At 39.5% G+C, this 23188-nt stretch overlaps 1 protein-coding gene across 1 annotated transcript in view; it reads left to right on the forward strand.

Moving 5' to 3' along the window:
* The window catches only part of ADAMTS18 (ADAM metallopeptidase with thrombospondin type 1 motif 18), a 119765-nt gene extending 98158 nt beyond the window's left edge, over positions 1-21607 (forward strand). Inside the window, exons 15-24 of the mRNA XM_069738850.1 lie at positions 936-1066; positions 3814-3937; positions 4271-4515; positions 9811-9949; positions 11194-11320; positions 11413-11617; positions 14086-14277; positions 17109-17321; positions 17515-17662; positions 18885-21607. Of these exons, the coding sequence (XP_069594951.1) occupies positions 936-1066; positions 3814-3937; positions 4271-4515; positions 9811-9949; positions 11194-11320; positions 11413-11617; positions 14086-14277; positions 17109-17321; positions 17515-17662; positions 18885-19018 (1658 nt within the window). The 3' untranslated portion in view covers positions 19019-21607. The remainder of the gene's footprint in view (positions 1-935; positions 1067-3813; positions 3938-4270; positions 4516-9810; positions 9950-11193; positions 11321-11412; positions 11618-14085; positions 14278-17108; positions 17322-17514; positions 17663-18884) is intronic.
* The last annotated feature ends 1581 nt before the right edge of the window (positions 21608-23188 follow it).

A 23188-nucleotide genomic window follows, 5' to 3' on the forward strand; every position in this document is an offset into this window, starting at 1 on the left:
CCTTCTCTTCCAATAGAGAGCCAAAGATCTGCCCCATCTTCCAATAGAGAGCTAAGGACCCGCCCCCTCTACTTATAGAGGGCTAAAGAATGGCGACCTCTTCCAATAGAGAGCCAAAGACTCGCCCCCTCTTCCTGTAGAGCAATGTCCCCCAACTCAAGTCCTCAAGAGCCACCAACAGGTCATGTTTTCAGGATTTCCTTAGTATTGCCCAGGTGATAATTGCATCACCTTCACATGCAATAATTCCATCACCTGTGAACTACTAAGGAAATCCTGAAAACATGACATGTTGGTGGCTCTTGAGGACTGGAGTTGGGGAACACTGCTGTAGAGAGACAGAGCACTAACTCCACTTCCAGTAATTAATCTCAATGTCTTTGCTTTAGAAGATGATTACGCTTGACAACAGGCAGAAAATTAGACAGATATGAGACTCCTTATGGCCAACACATTGGAGTCTTTTTTTCGGAGTTAAAAAGACAACATACATTTTTAATAAAATAATTGGCAGATTTTCTATCTATCACATTATTATTCAAATGAGATCAAGTTGTCAGAAAGTATTGAGGCATTATTTTTCTTTTCTTTCCCAGTGGTAGCAAAATAGCTGTAAGTGTCCATTGAAGCCTTCTAGTATCTCATCTATGGTCCACCATCTTAAGTTTAGTAAAAATCCAAAAACAATTAATATAACATATCAGACAGGCTGTGTTGAACTTGCCTGAGGTTTCTCAGCCCCCCCCCCCCTATCTATTGTGTCATCTAATCCCAAAAGTATAATAAATGTTGCCATTATCATTACAGGCGCGACATATTAGAAATATCGTCTAATGAGTACTGGATCCTAGAGAATTATCACCACTGATTTATAACTTGTATGACTCAAGGCAATAGACAGAATTACTCACGTAAACCTCTTCTGTGTGTTCCAGAGGAGAATATCTGCAAGTTGTACTGTACGGCTGAAGATTTTGACTTTTTCTTTGCACTGTCCAACAAAGTAAAGGATGGTACTCCATGCTCTGCCAACGGACTCGACATCTGTATTGATGGTAGTTGCGAGGTAAAGCCTTTTTTAATAAATTACCATTTTTTTTCACAATTCGAGATACACTTGGCTGATCTGACTGTTTGAGGAACTTTTGTCTTTGGTCATCTGGTTTTAATTAAACTTTTTCCCATCTTACAAGAGGAGGATTTCCCAATAAAGTGAATTTGACAGGAGATTCATGCTGCCTGAACCACTGGCAGCATAAATCAGACATTAGTGGCGTTATTGCAATCATGTATAATTTATTGGGACTATGTGTCTTGGATGACTAGCCCCAAGAAAAGTCCATGACAACTTCTCCATGCCTAGTTTTCTTAGAATTTTAGGTCTTGTACATCAGTAGATACCTGTCAATCTAGGGGAGTAAAAAACAAGTTGCCAGTGTGTTGTATTGAGACTAGTCATTCAAGACACATAGTCCAGTGATGGGTTTTAAAAGTATGTTTTCTCTGAAAGGCCACAACATTTCTAAGTAAAAAAACACACAACTGCAACAGCACAACCAGTGTCTGATTAATGCTGCTATTAGTTATTAACTCTAAGGCGTATTGGCACCAATTTTGTCTGATCATGGGTTGCTCTGATGAAACCTTTGATGACAGCAGGATGATATTAAATATTAATCTTCTCCCTACAGTTTTGTTGGCTTGTTTGAAGAATTTGACATATTTGGTTGATCGACCCTCATTAATGAGTCGAATCGGCTATTGTTAATGGGTCTTTAACTAAATAGCTTCATTAACTAAAGATATTCAATTGTCATCTCTGGAGACCTCTACTAAGGCATGGATTTTAGCAGCTTGAGCTTAAGAGGGTGACCAAGTTAGACATTTTCTTTATTGTGTATTTTTACTTAGATTTGTATGTTTTAAAGGGTTCTTCTCCTCTTTATTAAAAATTTACCCATTACTTCTTATAAAAGTATTAAGAAAGTTACACTTAAGCCCAGAATCTGATCCTCATTCCAGCACTGCTACTACGATGTTCTCCTTGCTGGACCAGAAGTGAAGACATCACAATGACCAGTGACCTGACTATTGAGGCCACTAATAGGCTGGATACTCAGGTGATTGGTGGTAAGGAGACCATCTGAATGGCAATGCTGGAGCAGATGGTGGATTCCAAGGATAGGCATGGCTTCTTTAACCCCTTTAACTTACGTATGTGGAAAGTTGGCTTAGCAAAATGGTACACTTGGTATGATATTGGTACCTTAAGGATGGATTTCAGGACTATATAGAGTAATCAGTTTAATTCTGATAGATCATCTAAGTAAATTCCCTGCTATATGATTTCTCTGGTCCTCCTGAGTCATCTAAGATTTGCCAGAGTTAAAGGGATTGTCTCATGAACGCATTTTGACATGTTGACTTTACTTTGAATCCACTCTATTAAAGCAGCTCTTTCACCTGGAATTATTTGACCAGACTTTAATCTGCATAGTTGGCGTGTCGAACATGAGCGAATCTTCCAAAATTCATTTAGTCAGATTTCCTTGACTAGGTTAGAAGATTTGAATTGACCCTCCTAAAATTCATATCGGCCCCAAAAAGACTCTTTCTGGACCCCAAAGCATAATAAACTGAGGGCAGGGAAGGGGTTATAAAATTAAAAAAAATTATAATCATCCAACGCTTGCCCCTCAACTGTTTTGCTGCAACAGTTTTTCTTGGTCCTTCAGATCCTTCTTCAGTCCTTGGGTCTTTCATTGTTGACTAGTCCTCAAGTGGTCAAGTGTGTTCCACCATGCAATCGTATCAGGTATGGCACATATCTTTGACGTCAATGCCATGCATTAACGACCACTTGATTGCATGTGGAAGCACACATGACTATGTGAGGACTAGTCAGTGCCAGAAAACTCAAACCAAAGACCGTTCTAAAGAGAAGGCTGATCAGAAGAGGAGACTGCAGTGGTTATCACAGGTTAGAGGTGTTCTTAAGACAGTTTTTTCATTTAGGATTTAACACCTTCCTTGCCTTCAAAAGAATCAAGCAAAATGATCTCTGGTTGGCCACCATTTTGCTGGGTTTGTGCACATAAAATCCCGAAAATTTTGAATTCTATTGAGGTTGAATTTTTTTTTAATTCATAAGGAATTCAAACAGTTGAGAAACAATTTGCTCATGTTTGCTGCCATGTACTGATACATTTTTACTGTAGAGAAGTGACTGATCATCTGGTGCTCCAATAATAAATGCTGATCACAGGAAGTTTTTTTAAAAGTTGGACTCATTGAGAAAAGTTGACCACTGCATTGACTACAAAATGTCTTCTTGATAAGATAGCAATTTGAGCTCGCTGAAATTTTATCCTACCTGCTACTAATAAGACATTTGGTAAAATTTAATTTGCTTCTATTGTATCCATATATATAAAATCCCTATGGTTGGTTTTGTTGAAATTGCTAGGTATACTTACCCATGCAATACCAATTGCACAAAACAGCAATTTTAACTGACTCTGAAACATAAAACTACCGTAAAATGTCAGAATAAATGATGTGTAATTCCTATTAACCGCAGAACAACCTTTAACTAAGCACTTAATTAATTGGTTGCATTGAGATTTCTATTATCTGTTGTGGAGTAAAATATCATCTAACTAAATGTACTGTGCAGGAAAGTGAATGGATTTTAATTTCACTTTGGCTCGGTGACAGCATGAAGAAATGATCTGCCTGCATCCTGTGATATGATGCGTTCCGACACTCACAGTCTCCTAACGCACATTTCATTTCTGTAAATTCCGGTGCCAGCTTGTAGGGTGTGATTATGTTCTTGGATCAAAAGCAGCTTTGGATGCCTGCGGAGTCTGTAAAGGTGATAATTCTACATGCAAGTTTTACAAAGGGCAGTATCTGAACCATCACAAAACTAACGGTAAGATCTTCTAGTGATCCAGAGAAGTAGCTTCCGACCGATGACTCGAGTGCCCCATATCCATCAACAACCCCCTTCAATGAGTCTAAGGAGGTTATAGTGTTACTAAGGCTTGGATAAAAGGGCATACGCAAATGGGTATCAGGTGGCACCACACTGAGGACTATCACTTGGCACCTGAGTAAGAATGATAGATACATCGATAGATATGATGGCCATATTTGTAATCCCGGACAGTCTTCTGAAACCTATAAATAAAACCTGTGACTAATCTCGCTACTTCTGCTCACGATTACAATTGAAGACTCCTCTCTGTTCTTTCTTCCTGAACAGAATACTATACCGTTGTCACTGTGCCGGTTGGCGCGAGAAGTATTCATTTCCGAGAACTTCAGTATTCCACCAGTTACATCGCTGTGAGAAACCTTAATGGAAAGTACTATTTGACTGGGGAATGGACCATTGATTGGCCTGGAAAGTTCCCATTTGCCGGGACCACTTTCCATTATCAAAGATCAACACAGCAACCCGAAAGTCTTTATGCAGCGGGACCGACCAATGAAACTCTGGTTTTGGAAGTAAGAAATTTATTTTAGTATAATTTTCTGGTTCCTTAATATTCTTGTGGCTTATCAGATCTGGCTAAAGCATTTCAGAATAGCTGCTTTGTGATCCTCCCTCCTTCCAAAAATGAATAAAATGTGATATAAAAACAAATATAAAGCAAAAAACAATAACAGCTACATCCCGTCCCCCCAAAACAAGCTTATACATAGTTCTACCACAGGAAAAAAAAAAGAATATGGCTTTTCTAAAAATATTTTTATTGTGTTAATATAGTCAAACATAAACATAAAGTCATTCATATAAAATAAGTAGCTTCTTAACAAATATGTAACAATAGAAAGACACAGTAAAATAAAATAAAGATAGAATTTGAAGAGTTGCTACATTTCATATAACATGACAGAGAAATGATAATTTATTCATTATTCATGGGACAACCCCTTTCAAGATATTATGCAAGAGTAAGTAAGCCTTTGGTCTATCGTAAAAGTGCGCTATGTTAAGTTAAATTATGAGAATACTATTCATCCAAAATACTTAAAAACCCAACTTTGAGCTAAGTTTATCGGCACGAGTGCAGACCAAAATATACCGAGCATTAATTCCGCTAAGTGATCCCAACTATTAATTTGAGGTCAGCACACTATACGCTTGGAAATGCTTTCCCAGTGACCCGTGGATGTTGAAGATCTGAGTCATGGATTTGGCTGTTGAGACAATGCGTGGTTTGATTGATATCAAAGCTCAAGCTTACAGCAAATAGACGATAAGTCCTGATATAAAGACCCTCTAAAACAGATGTATGTAGATGGGGTCATGCTCTTTGTGGAGACTTTGATTTGGCAAATATCCTTTGTCATGTTGCAAGGCTCATTAAAGGGTTGGACATTGACTTGAAGGGTCATTATTCTCAATAGTTGGCACTAGAGAGACAGTTGTCTTCCATCTGGAGGAGGGCTCGGACAGCTCGATCTTATTCAGAAGATTTAAGTGCTAAATAGAAAATCTGAAAATCTCTTTACATAAAAATTATGTTTTCTAACCCCACAAAGGTTTGGGCCACTAGGTGGCTTTGTTTTGGTCTAACTTGCCTTCAACTACCTGTTGTTAATTGTAATCCATCGGAAGCAGCAAAGACACTAAAACAGATGACAGGAAATAGGGGGGTGTCTTTGTCTCTCTGCTCTTGCTCTTCTGTCTGTCTCATTTTATACAGGTATAACATAGCCACTATGTTATAGCCACTTTACCTGGTGTCAGAGTTTCCTTCAGCGCTCCTGTGACCGATTTCCACTATTTGATCCTGCTTTAGTCCTCCCTCGGAGGTGTTCGGCTGGAGCTGCGGTGGTGATCGACAACCCGCTTGTTCTTTGGGCTGCCTCTTCAGCGCTCCAATACGACCGCCTTTACTGACCCTGATAATGTAGCTAAAACACTGTGGAAATAATGGCGTTATATAAATGAGTAAAATAAATAAATACAAATAAATTGACGGCTTAGGAGGCTTGATCCTACTAATAGATTTAATCCTTTACATTAAAAAAAGTCCCAAAAGATGGACAGTGCCTTGAAACTTTTTTTTTTAACTGTTTTTGAACTCTCTGAGCCACCTATTTTTGAACTCTTTGTGCCACCTAAAGATCACGCCGGGTACTGCACTTATTAATACATCGCAGAATAAGTTGGAATATCTAATACTAATAGAATATCTATAGATAAAAGTATGGAAAACAATAAAGTAAAATATCTAGACCTAGTTAACTTGTATGATAATGACCTTTGTGTTGAGGGTGTACTGGGCCAATGTTTTTTAATATGCCGTTACGAAAGCATCTATCAGCAAAATTTCCCCAGATCATTCTCTCTGTAAAATAATTAACCAAAGTAAAGGGTGTGCTCAGAATTATTCTTCTCTAACAAAAAAAAGTGACTCAAAAGAAAACAAAACTTATCTGGAGGCAGCAAAAAGTGGCAACTACAAGCCATTAAATCCAACGTTATTGACCTTGACATAAACACTAAGTTAACAATGATGGTGTTTCCCGTAGTATTGCTTATGAAGGCCTTTTATTATTCATCTGGAACGTCTTACACATTTTTGCATTCCCACTTGTGTTAATTAAAAAGTTGCATTCTATTTTGTTGATCATAAAAGAAGCGAGCGCTTCATTTTTTGGCCAGCGTCGATGCCTCTAGGCCGTCTCAATAGCCACCAATGGGATTCATATTACTTCCGAAGGAACGAAACTAAACTCGGTATCCGTCCAAGGGTTTGACACCAAATTTATGGCAACAACACAAATAGAAAAAAATGAAAAAGATACTTCATATTTAGAGTCCCATGATTCATAGCTGTACGGAAAGAGATGTTAATATATAGGCCATCATCTTATCATGGGAGACCCAGAGTGTATATATTTTCCAAAAATATTTCCATAATAATTTGCAGCGTTGATACATTTTTCAGTTTTTTTTCCTTTGAAGTTTTAGTTTCTCATAGAATTATTTAAGGGCTCAGTCGAGGATTAATAGTGGAATGATTTATTAGTCTGTCGAGATCTATTTTACTATGTGATTCAAGAGTTAATAAATTTTTCTCTACCAAAAATCACTGTCCATAAAAAAAAAAAAAGTAGTCCTTGGATCCTGGATGACATACTAACAATTTATAAAATCAGACTGGGTTATTGAGGTCAATTGGAAAAAAATAAACATCTTTTATTGTAGGTACCGTACCATTTCTCCCGAATGCCCAAAATGACAAATCATACAAGACATTTCCCATAGACAGCATTTATTACATATCCATTGGATATATGATGAATGCATGAACACTTGGGGGCTGGCTGTTGAGACCCACATGGATCTAGAGAATGGAAGACCAAAAGTCTCTTATCTGAGTGAAGTGGTAGTGATTCTGCGACCATGACTCCCGAATAATGCAGTGGTTGCACATGCTTTTCCACCACTTTCCTCACAAAGGGATTTTGGGACCTCATGATTTTCATGATCGATTGGGTTCTCAACAGTTAGATCATACATTTATCGTGTATCCTGTATAGAGGTTATACATTTTATTTATAGGACAACCCTTAGAAAGCTCCTAGAAAGAATTGGTGCCAGTTGATTTGTAGGATCTGGTCCATTGGCCAGTGGTGTATCTTGAAGCTCATGGACCTCAGTGTAAAATCTCCAACAGAGCCCTCAACTATCATAGGTCATTAATAGTAATAGTTTTTTCTTATGGACCAAAGAGGCCTTTTGGGCCTCCAGAGACTAAGTGCAAATGCAATCCTTGCATCTAAAATAGGTACGCCCCTGCATTTGGCCACATCAGTAATGCTGGAAGGACGCCCTGAGTAACACCTCACACCTGACGGTATCTATTTTCTGCTGTTGATTAGTCGACTTGTGAAGTCCTGCGAGGCCAGCTAATCAAAAAAAGATGCCGTCAGGTAAAAGACAGTTCTCAAGGCTCCCATCCAGCTGCCACAGATTACTCATGTGGTCGCTGGATGAGGTCCTGGTTTACATTAATCCTGCTCCTAGACAGAAGGATAGTTTGGTGATTCTAGATGACAATAGGGACAAATGCCCTTGGGACTTAGACCATGGTAACCTAAACATGTTTCTTTTGGCAATAAATGATGGCATTTCCATCTTTTTATGGTAGTCTTTATGGTTTTATTATTGTACTTTTGTTGATTCCTTTAAAAAAATGTAAAAAATGGATATATAAGCAGCCACAAAAAAATGTAATGTCATGCCCGCCTGTGGATCGTGATACCACTGTGCCACGGAACGGACTTACCCTGGAGGGGTAAAGCTAAGCAGCTAACTTGGTGTTCACTGGAGCCTCTGGTGGTGAGGTCAGGCTTGAGCGGCAGGTAGCTGCCAGGTGCCACTCCAGAGCAATGTCCGACAGTAACAATAAGGGTTGCTCAGGCACCTTCCTATTGGGGCGGGTGACTTTTATACAAGATGCCTCCCAACTATTGGCAGGGAGCCATCTTACAGGTGAACCAATTTTACTATGCGAGCACGGTGTCCCTGTGAGAGCAAGGAAAGCGCGCCCCGGAAGACAGTGTGGTGTGCACAGTGGATGGAAAAAGAGCATAAGGATACTGTTGCACCCTGGGTGGTATGTTGGTGTCCCCACTTGGTGAAGGCAGGGAAACAATGCCGAGGCACCTCCGGCATTGAACCTTACAGTACCCCACCATTTATGCCCCCTCTTCTTCAAGTCTGCGATGACTCTCTGCAAAGAAGATGGAGCTATATTCTTTCTCCTGAGCTCCCACAACCTCTTATCAGGACCACGTTCTCTCCAAGCCACTAGAAGAAAGGTTACATCTCCCACCTTCTTCTTTTGGCAATGGACATTACACTTGATGTTTCCTTGCGTATGATAACAGTTGTCATATTTCATTTCACCTAGTCTATGTTGGAGCTTCTGCTCCAATGTAAAATCTGCAACAGAGTCATTAAATTGTCCAGGTGTCAGTTACAGAACTAATGTTTTACATTGAACCTGTCAAGAATATCAGCCTGCCCATATCATGCTCGCTATGAGATCCAGACTGGCTTCCTCGTTACGAACAATTGAAAACAAAATTTGAATAACAAGATGGGGCTCAGGAAGAAGAGTCCACTAGGTGTCTCTGTCTGGCATTTTCTCACCTAACCTTATTTGATTGATAGGACTTTCCTTATTTGTGTTTAGGAAAATCAAGCCTAGGTGGGAAGAAGTCAGAGGAAGACTTCCAACAGACTCCTCTCCATGTGCTTTTTCTGCTCTTTATGATGGTACTCGAAGTGCAACTATATGTATTATGGCAGGTGCAGACGTCCGTATGTTCTTCATCCAAGAAAATCAGTCGGATCATACTAATCTCACTCTGATCAGACTCTGATCAGAGTGGGATCCAATTTTCTTGGATGTGGAGAATTAAAAGAAATAAAGGTTTCTCTATCTTGTCCATTCTGTTAGTGCGAGAAAATCGGACCGCACTTGGTTATCATCCAAGTGAGGTCCAATGTTTTAGACAAACCCATAGACATGAATGGGTGAGTGCCATCCAATTATCTGATAAAAACTGCGCATGCTGCAATTTTCTTAATAGGACCGCTCAGTCCAAGGAACAAACCAGACGTGGGCAAGGCCCTACAGCATAACATTGGTCCAAGTGTGATCCGATGTTTTGACGGGCAACACTTGGACTGAAGTTACGGTCATCTGTATGAAACCTTAAGGTGAGGACTAAACAGGAAACCAGTTTTTCAATTTTCTTCTTCTTTTGTTATAGGTTCTTTACCAAGGGAAGAATGGTGGATTTGTATGGGAATATACATTACCTTTTTCTGCACATGAAGAGGCACCTATGAAAAAAGCAACTTTCTCCTGGGTCCCTATGTATACAGAATGCTCAGTCACATGTCGTGGGGGTAAGGCAATTTTTTTATTCAGTGCTAATTATGGAATGTTTTTGACTACCTAAACTAGGGTGAATAGCTATAGGGGGAGCAGAGGTAGCAATCAGTTCCAGACCCACATACCATAGGGCAGGGGTGTGGAACCTCAGGCTGACGGGCCATTTACGGCTCTCAATGACCTTTTATCCAGTCCCCGTGCAGATTCCCGGGGTCTGCAGTGCTTGTAGCGGCAGCTGTATTTTGATATTTGCCTGCTCATTAATTTCTTGTTGTTCTGTGAGCACATGCACGCAGTGTTCACTACTCACTGCTGAGGCATGTGTAATGAAACATTATGTCGTGACACCAGTGCCAGCATCAGGACGTTCTTTGTGGGCGCAGTTAGCACACGATTTGTACGGCCCCCAAGGATGGTATAAATATCCAAATGGCCCTTGGCAGAGAAAAAGTTTCCCACCCTTGGGTTAGAGGTTCAACAGCAGCTCGACCACGTTGTAAGGCACCAAGGTTACAAATGGGACATGGTAGGTGAGACAGGAGCTGTTGCAAAATTTGCACTGTGGCCCAGGAGCTTTACATTATACACCTGGAATAAGGGCTGACATGTTACGCCAATTTAATACTAGAGTAAATGTCTCATGTTTTAAGAAAATACCATTTTGGGGGGAAGAATGATGGACTTTCGAAATGTGTCCTTTGCCAAGAATTATTTTTTTTTCAGAGTTGGTCAATAATGTACATAAAATCAGACACTGTTGTACAAGAATGGACAGGAGATAAAAAGTAAAAAAAGGCTGTATTTTTTTCCTGTCATTTATTTCCTTGAAACTGCACCACACTAGTCCACAGTTTGTGTTTGGTATTGCAGCTCTGCTCAATTGAAGTCAATAGTACTAAGCTGCAATATTACACACAACTGGTAGACATGTGAGGCTCTACTTCTGGAAGAAGGTTGCCATGGTTTTTCTAATGCTATAGAACCCTTTCGATTAATTTATTAACTAAATTTGAAGACAACTTTTTTGGGGTCAATTAGTTCTTGAGTTTGCAATATTCTGGAATAGATGATAGGCAGACGAAGGAGTCTTTTTGCTGAGTCTTTGGAGGAGAAACTGAGCGCAAACTCCAAGATTTGGAGGAGGTTTGAAATTTTGAACGTTTTCGTTCAGCTTTTGCTCCAAAAACTCCTCAAAGAGCTATGTGTACACATAGCCCTTGAATATTTAGTATTAATTATCTTTTTCCATATTTTTAAGGTCAAATGAATGTGAAATTTGTCTGTTTACAAGAACTTCGAACTCAAGTTAACTCTAGTATGTGCGGATTGTTGAGCAAACCTGTCCTGGAGCCAAAATTGTGCAATACCCAACCATGCCCAGCGTTGTAAGTAGCCTTCAATGATGGAAACTTGGAAAAGTGAATTTATCTATCTATCATCCTAAACATTGTTACTTTTTTTTTTTGGTTTCCTACAGTTGGTCAGCTGGTCAGTGGAGTCCATGCAGCGCTTCTTGTGGTGGTGGCCAACAGACCAGAACTATTCAGTGCCTCCAAAAAAAGACTATGCAGGGTGAGGAACTGGTTGGACACTCCAACTGCCCAGTGAGTACTCCTATCCAGGCCCAACAATGCAACACTCAGGACTGTCCAGCAGAATGGAGCACCGGTCCGTGGTCTCAGGTAGGATGAAAAAATTGACTATAATAGCAGAAGCCCATAGACAGTCCCAATCTTCTCAGTATTAGTTCTCACTCTTTGATTTCAAGGAACTTTGCAAAAATTGCATCACCCAGAGATATGTTAATTGAATCGTATTCTTTGAATTGTTTTTAAGCATTAAGCGGAATACAAATAGCACCCCTTCTGTTCACAGGTTGCTTATGGTATTACAGCTCAGCTCTAATCATTTATATATATTAGATATAGACAAGTAGACAGGTGTGGCGCTACTTCTGGAAGAAAAAAGCTATGTTCTTCTAATCCTGGACAACCCATTTTAGTGATAGCCACTAAAATCCAATAAGGTCTTTTTACTTATTAAATTTTGCTTTTGGGTCTAACTAGTAAATAAAGTTACAATCAGAAACCCATTCTGCAATGTGCAAAAAACTTGTCCTGTAAAGAGAAGTAATTAGTTAAATGGTAGTAATTGGTAAAAAATGCACCCAAAATAATAAAAAAAAGCTCTAAATTTCCTCTTTTAACCTATACTTTTTAATTGATCTTATTTTCATCCACATTGTAATTAAAGCTAAAAATGATATAAAATAAAATTCGATCATTTTCCAAATCCTCTACTATCCTGTGTGTGACTGTAAGACAACTTTCTGCAGCAGGAGCCTCTCCCCTCTGCTCTGTCTACAGTAGAATAAAATATATCATAGCTTTGCCTGTTACCTAGGAGAATATATCTTCAGTCAGTCAACGAACAAATAGGGAACGTAATAACAGTACAGGTTATTCCCATTTCTAAGGTTTATGCCATAGCAATAGGTCGTACCATAACTTTTTAATAGGGATGGTTTACACCTCTGGGGTCTATTTTGAGAACAGGGCCATGACACACTGCAGTTTTTGGAGAGGTTGCCATGCATGAGCGGTTTTCTCCACTGATTTGTAAAAGGAGTTACAAAAATTGCAGGATTATTTGTCAGATTTAGAACTCATGTGCAAGAGATGTCAACTTTGGAATCCAGATTGCAACAAGGTCACGTTCTCTGAATGTGGATCCCAGTGGAGGGACTCGCATCTATCAAACAATTATTACTTATTGGGTTTTTAAAAAGCTGCTCTTATTATATGTCTGTTGTTCATCTGAGTATTCATTTTCTTTTTTTTTTTTTCAAATCTACCATACGGTCCCAGAGATATAGGCCTTTTTATTTAGTGCTACATTTTATGGTCTCTTTAAGGGGGCGTTACTCACAGGGAAGTAATGCAGAGCAACATAAAGGCACTCCCCTGAGGATCCGGTGAGCCACTCCCTCTTATAAAGACCATACAAATTTACACTAAATAAAAAGACTAATATCTCTGGAAAAGTATAGTGAATAAAAAAAAAAATAGAATAATCAGGAGAGCATCGGGGGATAAGATAAAATTAAAAGAAGGCCTCCTTTGACCTGGTGACTGGCCCTTTTTAAGATGGGACAACCCTTTTCACAAGATTGTCTTCTGCAAAATTTCTAGAATACTTTCTGTTTAAAGGGATTATTCAATAACTAAGATATTGTCAGTGCTGAGAAAAGGAATAGCATCACTCACCATTTCCTTAAAAATGAGTCCTTTATTCCATCATCGGGGACATGGACGTAGTATGCAGGGACTGCCGGGAAAACAGTGGACAATGGTCTTTTTGCGTTAACACAACACGTCTATGAGTCCAGGACAATAATCAACATATGTCACCTATCTACAGAATATATGATTTTTAGGAGTCTGACCCCTGAGATCCTCACTGATTATGACAACAGGGTCAGTAATGAGCATGTGCGACCATATCTCCATTCGAGCAGCGGTCGCACATGCTCACTATTGCTCCATTTACACATGGGGACTTTGTGAGCCCCGATTCCTGGATTTGTGGGGGCTCACCCCTAATGATCATGATGTATCTTCTGGATGGTTGATAAATTTTGTTTAATGAACAAAGATTATGCAGAAAATTCGGCAGATTAACAAACAGAGTTCAATTGTATTTCAATGCCTCCTAAGTTTAGTGTTCATTTAATGGTTGCCATATACTTGATTCATAACACAGAGGATACATCCCAGCCCAATAAAAGCGCCAAACGACAGAAAAAAATTTTTAGACAGTAAATTTAGCCGAATTAGTATTGTTCTCTGGAGCCGCACAAGCTTCTGTCTCCAAGGTCCTGTAATAAGCCAGGTCTTATAGCTGTCACTCGTTAAGTAGAGGCCCATCTGCCAAGCTGTCTTGTTTGATGACTGACACCCTCAGATTTATTTGGGGAGTTTTTAGGTTTAGAAAAATTTAGACTTGGCTTCATACTAATCCGGAAGACCGAAGGTGTTCACCTCTGATATATGCTGTGTAAGTAAGCCCTGCTAATGTCATGTTCTCGTAATCTTTGTCCATTAGCTATGCATCTTAATGTCTGACAGCCTACATTCCTCATCTATTCCAGTGCTCCCGATCTTGCGGAAAGGGAATTAAGAAACGAGAAGTTTATTGCAGAAGTGTCAACTCGGAGAAACATAAAATACTTCCAGAGAACCTATGCTCAGCCAGCTCAAAGCCAGAGTCCACCGAGATCTGTATATCAGCACGCTGCCAGAAGAATGACAAATTGCAGTGGGTGATATCTGCATGGACTGAGGTAACCCGCATAAAATCTTTTTAAGCACATTAGAAAATCTTGTTTTACTTTTATTGGTCTTTGTCAGAACACTTGTCGCCATAAAGAGCAGCCAATGAGAGTAGCAAAATGGCAAAATATTCAAGATGCTAGTTTTCTCGAAAGTGATATAAGTATCATGCAAAAAACTGACAAAAAGACAGACACCAGATCAAAAGTGAGCAATTGTTTCTCTTTTTTTATTCTAGCCGCTCTCCTGAGTAATCTCTTTTTTGCTTTTTGTAAATCCGTCGCACGGTTCCAGAGATATGGGCATTTTTATCGAGTGAAAATGTGTAGAATCTTTACTCAGGGGCGTAGCTCACAGTTACTCTGTGGGCGTGTCTTTGGGCATTCTGCATAATTATCTTATGAACCACGCCTCTTTGAAAAAGATAATAAAAATTTGTTCTGAATAAAAAGGACCTTATCTCTGGAACCTTATGGTGGCTTTATAAAAAAATAAAAACTGGAATTCTCAGGGGAATAACACAAATAAACTAAAGGCAAAAACGGGATACTTTTGATAGGTCCTGTGAGAAGTTAAAAAATCTTAAACTCTTGAGATTTGGCAATGTAGCGATATGTTGGGTTCTGCCTTCATCAAATTAAAACACATAGTTGTATTAGGGTGGGTTTGGTTCTGTCCATACAAAGCAATAATCAACTACTTAAATTGATTGGTGCATATTTAAAGACCTTTAAAATCACTCTTTTCTTTACCTGTTGGTTAAGAAGTTTATATATACGGTATAAAAAATAAGTCGTTATTGGCAGCACATTTTCAAGGGTTGTGCTACTAACAATATGCAAACTGCACAGGGTTGGGACTGGTGTGTGGTTGTAAGACAACTGACTGCAGCAGAACCCTCTCCCTTCTGCCATGTGTGCAGGTGGACAAAACATATTTAAGACTTACCCATAGACTAAGTAGGCATGGCTTCACACAACTACCAGGCAAGGATAGAAACTGCTCGGCAGAAGATTAAAGGACTATTCGCAATCATTCGGTTACCATACAGTTTGCATTAGCTTGTGTGAAAGGGCCATAAATGAATGCAAATAAAATTATTATATAGGTGATCAGTGGTCGTTACGGGTAGAAATCTAACCATGTAAACCCAATACAAGTGCTGACGGACCATTTGATGTAAACAATTGTTAGCACAATCATCCAGTCCCTATACATTTTGCATGTTGTTGGCAAACCATGACTAGAGATGAGCGAACTCGAATGGTAAAATTTGGGGCTCGTACTGGACATCTGGTGTCCGGTGCTGAACTCCGAACACCTGGTGTCCAGTGCTGAACTCCGAACACCTGGTGTCCAGTGTTGAACTCCGAACACCTGGTGTCCAGTGTTGAACTCCGAACACCTGGTGTCCAGTGCTGAACTCCGAACACCTGGTGTCCGGTGCTGAACTCCGAACACCTGGTGTCCGGTGCTGAACTCCGAACACCTGGTGTCCGGTGCTGAACTCCGAACACCTGGTGTCCGGTGCTGAACTCCGAACACCTGGTGTCCGGTGCTGAACTCCAAGCACCTGGTGTCCAGTGCTGAACTCCGAACACCTGTGTCCAGTGCTAAACTCCGAACACCTGGTGTCCAGTGCTGAACGCTGAACACGTGGTCTCCAGTGCTGAACTCCGAACACCTGGTGTCCAGTGCTGAACTCCGAACAACTGGTGTCCAGTGCTGAAATCCGAACACCCGGTGTCCAGTGCTGAACTCCGAACACCCGATGTCCAGTGCTGGACTCCGAACACCTGGTTTCCGGTGCTGAACTCCGAACATGGACTTCTCTTGGAAATTTGTTTTAGAGTTTGTGGAGGAGAGAGATGCATTTTCCAGCTCCAAAGTTTGGGCCCCATTTATTTCTATGGGGTTCGGGTTTAAGTTCCAGAAGTACCAGAACCAAACTTTGGACTAAAGCTCAGTCAATACATGACGAACCTGAACTGCCAGCAGTACGCTGATCTCTACATATGACAAATTTTTAGCTGAAAACAGACTATAACACAGATCTATGCTCCTGCTGTGGTTGCCATGATCGGTAGGAGTCAGAAAACCTCCCCAAAGAAGTCATAAAGCAGGCAATTGATTAACCCTTATGGTTAAAAATGTTTTTGTCTTCTTAGTACCACTTTAGAGTGAATCTGATTCCAGGTTTTTGCTCCCTCATCTGAAAGTAGCATGACGTAGGGGCAGAGATATTTATTTGTCACTTACTGGGCTGCTTGCTGTAGTTTTGATAAAATCACAGTTTTATCTGCTGCTGATCTAACAGTTCTCTGAATTCTGAGCTGTGTTTAACCCCACCCACAGCACTGATTGGCAGCTTTCTATGTACACTGCGTAAGGAGAAAGCTGCCAATCAATGGTGGAGGCGGAGCTACATAGAGCAAGAGGACTAGATAGCACAAGACAACTAGTCCTCTGGTGATAATCTCCTGCTGATTAAACAGTGGTTTTATCAAAACTACAGCAAGTAGCCCAGTAAGTGACACATCATTGGAATCAGGGTCTCTGCCCCTACATCATGCTGCTCTCAGATGAAGTGGCAAAAAACTTTTAAAGCGATAACCTAATAAAAAAATTGTACCTACCAATATGTTATTGATTCATGTGGGAAGGATACATGTAGAAGAAGTCTTTTATACAACTAAAATATTTGCCAACAATCCATACAATTTTTAGATATCGAAATATTTTCCCACAAGAAATCATATTTTTTTTGCCAAAAAAAAGGAATCAAGAATTAATTTAATGAATATTTTATGCACTAATTATATTTACTCCATTCATTGCACAGTGTTCAGCCACATGCGGTCCTGGTGTAAAGAAACGAGAACTGAAGTGTGGAGAACAAGACAATCATGGCAAACTTGTCACTGTTCCTCAGAGGAGATGTCGTAGTGTCAGAAAAGCCAATATACCCCTGGAGCAGCCATGCAACAGCAAACCCTGCCCCGTGCACTCACCTTACAATGCATTCTATGTATGGAATACATATCCATGGCAGACGGTAAATTTTCTCTACCTTCACTTCAAAATGTGTTTTTTTTGCCCAAATGGTATCCAAAAAAAGTAAAATATGCCTATATATATATATATATATATATACATATATATATATATATGTATATATATATATATATATATATATATAGATAGTATATATAATGAATGTAATCAGAACATATGTCCATTCTCATCAGTGTACGGTTACATGTGGCGGAGGAATGCAAATACGAGTTGTCCAGTGTCTTCACCAAGGTAGACCTGCGGTTGGTTGTTTGCCTCATCAAAAGCCGACAACTTCCCAAGCTTGCAACATGAACTTCTGTCCGACTTCAGGAATCCAAGGTATTAAATGGAAAAAAAAATAATTTTATTAGGTTCTGATTAGTGAAGACTGAACATGCTCACTCGGAGAAGGTGTTATCCTATCATGCTCGAGTGCTGGCCGAGTGTATTCTTCGTACTCGAAAAATATCTTCGAGTCCTCGCACTTGCATGTCTCTCGGCTGTTCGACAACCACAACCCTTTGCAGGGATTGCCTAACAAACAGCCAATGTCTGCATGTGTTGCGGCTGTCGAACAGCCGTGAGACATACAGCCGCGGGGACTCAAACATATTTTTGAGCTCGCTGAAGACACTTGGTTATCACTGAACATGCTCCGATAACACCTCGGGTGTGCTCTTATATTATATTCGAGTCCCTGCAGTTGCATGATTTGAGCCTGATAGGCAGCCTCAACACATGCAGGGATTACCTGTTTGTTAGGGAATCCCGACATGTGTTGACCCGATCCTAGTGAACGTTATGACTCCTGGTATTCAGATATGATCTACCATGTGTATAAATTATAGGACTACTTCTTTGAAGTATTTTCTGACTGTGGAAGTTCATTTTAACAGTCTACTCCATCCAACCCAGACTATCATGACGTCTTCTCCTATTTATTGAATGTCTTCCCTAAATATTTTTGTCTTTTCTTTTTTTTTTTTAGTGCATGCACATATTTCTATTTGATAACATAAACCCCCAATCTTTGTGGTTATGTTTATGCATATGCAAATATGTTAGATGCCATAGCAAGTAGAGATGATAGAATAAATTCGCAGGATTCTTTTCCAATGGGCAGGTCAGTATTCCCTGCCTGGTAACTGCCTTCTACCTCTTGACTTCCCTGCTCCTTTTCTGATTTGTTGACCTGGCATGACGTCGTGTTTGCTTTATGCCACAGCAATAACATCGTGCCGGAGCATCTAATCAAAAGAGATGCCAGCAGGTAAGAGGCGGTGCGCAAGGATTCCGTCCATGGGTAATGAAATTAAGAAATGGTAAGTGGACCAGTGTCCTGCAAATCGATTCGCTCATCTCTAAAATGAACCCATCGAAATCCAAATATAGTCCCACTTGCCACACTGCCTACATAAAATTTAGTTCTTTCTATGTTTCTGTTCCTCTGTTAATATCCCTGGAACTGTCTAAATTAATAAACAACTGGTTCTTACTAGTTTTCTTTAAAATTATGTAGCTAAAAGATCATATAATCATGTGTCATTTTCTTGCTTTGCAGAAGATCCATCATGTGTGGACTACTTCAGCTGGTGCTCTCTTGTCCCTCAACATGGAGTTTGCAACCATAAGTTCTATGGGAAGCAATGTTGCAAGTCATGTACAAGAAAGAAACACTACAGTGACACTGGATGACCCTTCTGATATTGGCCATTACTTGTCTTCTGAAGCAGACATTCATGCAATCTAAAGTTAATCATCTATGGAATATTGTTTGATCTCGCGGCTGGAAAGTCACAGATAAGTTCCAGACAATCAGATTTATCTCTGATTAAAAGTTCCTAGGAGCATTCAAGCTGCAAGCTCAACACTGACATTAGGAAATTTGATTCCAAGAAACCTGTGCTTTGGTCTCCTCAAGAGTACCAAGATGATCAAAAAAATTTCATGGTTTTCAGTGGATACAACTGGATGTCTATGACATCTACCAAAGGAGGAAATCTGGTTTGCAAACCTTTTGTGTCAGATACTCTGGTGGACAGTATCGAAATCTACAGATCGTTCTCTTCACGAGCCAAACTCAATTTCAGTGAATGGTCCACAAACTGGACACAGATCCAACCATATGAGATTTCGAACAAATAATAAAATTTAGAAATGGAGATCTATACTAATGGACTTTGTATTTCAGATATTTCTGAGATCTCATCTTTCTGAGATTTCGGAGTAGATTACTACATTCTGAATCCGGGCTAAAGATGGTCCTATTTTGGTGCTTTCATGTAGGTGCTATTGCCTTTTTGGTCAAATGTCAGAGTAGACTTCCTTCCTTGGACCTTCAGTGTCCAATGGCAAAAAACCTCACGCAGACAACAAATGTGGTTACAACATGCATACTCTTGACATTATAGATGGTCCTCCTCACCTTGCTGCTGGAGAATTACGGTGCTTATCTTGAGAACTTAAGATTTGAATTTACTTTCACATGCAAAATGGGATATTGAAAGGAGATATGAACATAACAAGGAACACTTCAGCTTTCTGTGCAAGTCTTCAACCCAATGTTTTTGGTCTGAGCCTTGAATGTCTGCTGTATTTTACTGTAAATGTGCTGCCAGAGTACAGAGGATCCACCTCAGGATTAAATCTATTTAGACCTGTTATTCACTACTTGGACTTTCCACGCAAAATAAGTAGTTTATTTCTACTGTTGCATGTGAATGGGGCTGCAGGAGATGTGGATTATCGACAGATTTTGCAGAAAGTTTGGCACAATTTTGGTAATAATCATTTTTGGTTAAAACAAATAATTCCATGGCTACGTACACAATATGTGTTGCATCACCTGGCTATTTATTATATCAATGCATACTGTGTGATGAGATGATCTCCTGGTCAATGTCCCTTTTCGAAGCTCCAACTCAAAGAAGGTTCAACCAAGATGTTTTATTTTAGATATATTTTACATCTTAAGTAAGAGTGTAAGCATGAGGTAACCCAAAGTTTGCTTTTGTTGGTCATAAAGAATTGGAGCTTCATCTCTTCCTTTTTAGGTCTCTTTCAGACTTCCATGATCATCGGTATGACAGGCCACATATCTCCCGACCCGAGTTTGACAGCCACATAGAAATATATGATGCTGTCACTCTCAGGTTGGGAGACGCGCGACCAGTTTGCGCACTGCGATCCAAGATCGGACTGATGACCACGAATGTCTGAAAGACATATGCTCAAGGCTCAACTAAGCCTAGGAGGTGTCAAGTGGCCTTAGGGTCATGTCATGCAACCCTTCACACCTTTAGTTGTTAGAAACCTTTTATAGGTTAGAAATACAGATCTCTGCACTGTGTTCTCTGGAAAAGAAAGATTAAAACTACTTACCAATGAGTCTGACAAGCTTTAAGATGTGTCCACACAATTTTTATTCTGCCTGGAATCCCCCTGAAACAGTTTAAAAAAAAAATGCCAAAAAGAATGAAAACGACTTTCTCACCAAATGTTCCATCTTTTGTCCCTTCTTTTAACCGCTTCAGGTTTCGAAAGCTGTGGAGAAACTTTAAGAAGTGAATCTTGTCCATTCTCATCCGCTTTTATATATAGTATGTAAAACTATCACACTAAGGGCAGGTGCAGACGGCCGTATAGTCTTTCATGTGAGAGAATCGGACCGATTATGCAAATGACACTGATCAAACTCCGATAAAAATTTGATCGGAGCGTGATCTGATTTTCACGGATGAAGAGAAGACGGAGAAAAAAATGTCTCCATCTTCTCGATTCGGTCAGTCCGTAGAAATCGGACCATACTCAGATGTCAGCCATGTGCAGTACGATTGTTTCCCATGGACTCATTGACTTGCATGGCTGAGTGCAATCCAAATATCGGATCAAATTCGAGCATGCAGCATTGTTTTTCACCAGACAATCTTTGTCCAAGGAAAATATCGAACATACGGTACACTAATGTTGACCCGAATGCGATCTGATGTTTTGTCAGATTACACTCTGACCGAAAATATGCTCGTCGGCACCACACCTTCCCAAAAAGATGCCCAAAAAGACATCAGTAAGGCTATGTTCCCACGTTGCAATTTTGCTGCTTTTTTTTCTGCAGCAAAACCTGCTCTCTTGACAGTAAGAAGCTTACCGCAAAAAAAACAGGTTTTACTTGTTTTTGTTGTTGCAATTTTGTGGCTTTTTTCCTGCGTTTTTGTCATGCTACATTTGTCTCTTTGTGCATGCTGATAAAGTTTGGTGCAAAAAAAAAAATATGATTCTACTTCATCAGGTAAAATGCAGCAAAACCTGATACCTGCATTTTTTCAGCATTTCTTCAGCTTTTTTTTTTCACCACCCATTACTTTCAGTGGGTTAGAAAAGAAAAGCAGAAAAAACGCTGAAAGAATTTACCGTACATGCTCTAAAAACGAGTTGTGTGCACGAGATTTCGGAAAACATATAGACTTTGCTTATACTGTAAAACGCAGATAAAATTAGCATAAGAAAAGCTGAATAAAAACGTCCCAAAAACGTATACGTGTGAACACACCCTAAAGATGCTCCAAGTAAAACACTGCTTTCCTAAAGTGTCTTCCTATAGCACAAAATAAGCGGGTACGTCGACATCTAAAAGACGTCATGTGCACTGAATTTTTCCTAAAAGAAGTAAAAAACCACAAACTTTAGATAAAAATTAATGTTTTTTTGGTTTTTTTGCACATTTTGGTTCAAATTTGCTGATGCAAAATTCAATTGTTTTGCAAATTTTTCAGCCGATCCAGGGGTATTTTGGAACAAAAACTGCAACAACACTTTGACAAAGAATGTTGTAGTACTTTCGAAACGCGTTACTTTTTTTTCCATGCAGCTCATTCCCTTGAATACAGGTTAGCTGCAATACCATACATGGCCATAGACTATAGTGGCGCTGTTTCAAAAAAAACAACAACAACCAAACATAAAAACCAGGCAACTCCTTCATTTGCAGATCATTTAGGTTTGGCTAAGAATCTTTTTTTTTCCCACCATTGAAGTCACCCACCTGCAACTTTAAAACTCAGTCTGTGCTCCTTTAAAATCAAAATTCCGTTAAGAGAAAAAAATAGACATAAAAGGAATAAAACAGTCAATGCAATTGCCAAAACCAGAAGAGCTCAGACATGGTTGTATCCTACTATAATTTTATGAGGAGTGGCAATAAAGAGTATATTTATGGCGTTCCGCTAAATACCACAAGTTACCGTTGATGAATGAAGTTTAGTTTCGCTGAAGCAGTAAATGTAACGTTTCATTACCATGATTACTTTACTCAGCACTAATTTGAACATCTAGGAGTACAAAAAAAAATAAAATATATATATATTTTCATTATTTTCCTTTGTTTTTGCTTATGGACACTTATATGGGGACTTAATGGAGATCGTATTCGGCAATATATTTTTGTTCTGTAAAATGAAATACAATGCAAAATGTTATAATTTATTACATAGAAACATATATTATTGTAATCATACTTAGGATTTTGTCATGTTTTTGTTACAATTTTCCTGTTTTTGGAGACTTTTGAATAATTTTGAATAATCGACTACCTCTGCATCTATTGTTCTCAGACCCAGATCAAGTTGGGAGCGGCCCCTGGTCAAAAATATTTTTAGATGACCCCCAGTGGTGTAACTAGAGTCCAGTGGGCCCAGTGCAAAATTTAGCTTTCAAAATCCTATAAGGACATATGTGTTGCCCCTCTTCCCTATTATGTACCAATCTTGTACAAATGTTCTGAATTCTGGGCCCCTTCCAGTTATATATGTCCGTCATCTTGGTTTACTCTATATGTCCTGAAGCCACTTCCAGGTATGCATGTCCCCC

Source organism: Ranitomeya imitator, chromosome 9, assembly GCF_032444005.1.
Source record: "Ranitomeya imitator isolate aRanImi1 chromosome 9, aRanImi1.pri, whole genome shotgun sequence".
Lineage (NCBI taxonomy): Eukaryota > Metazoa > Chordata > Amphibia > Anura > Dendrobatidae > Ranitomeya > Ranitomeya imitator.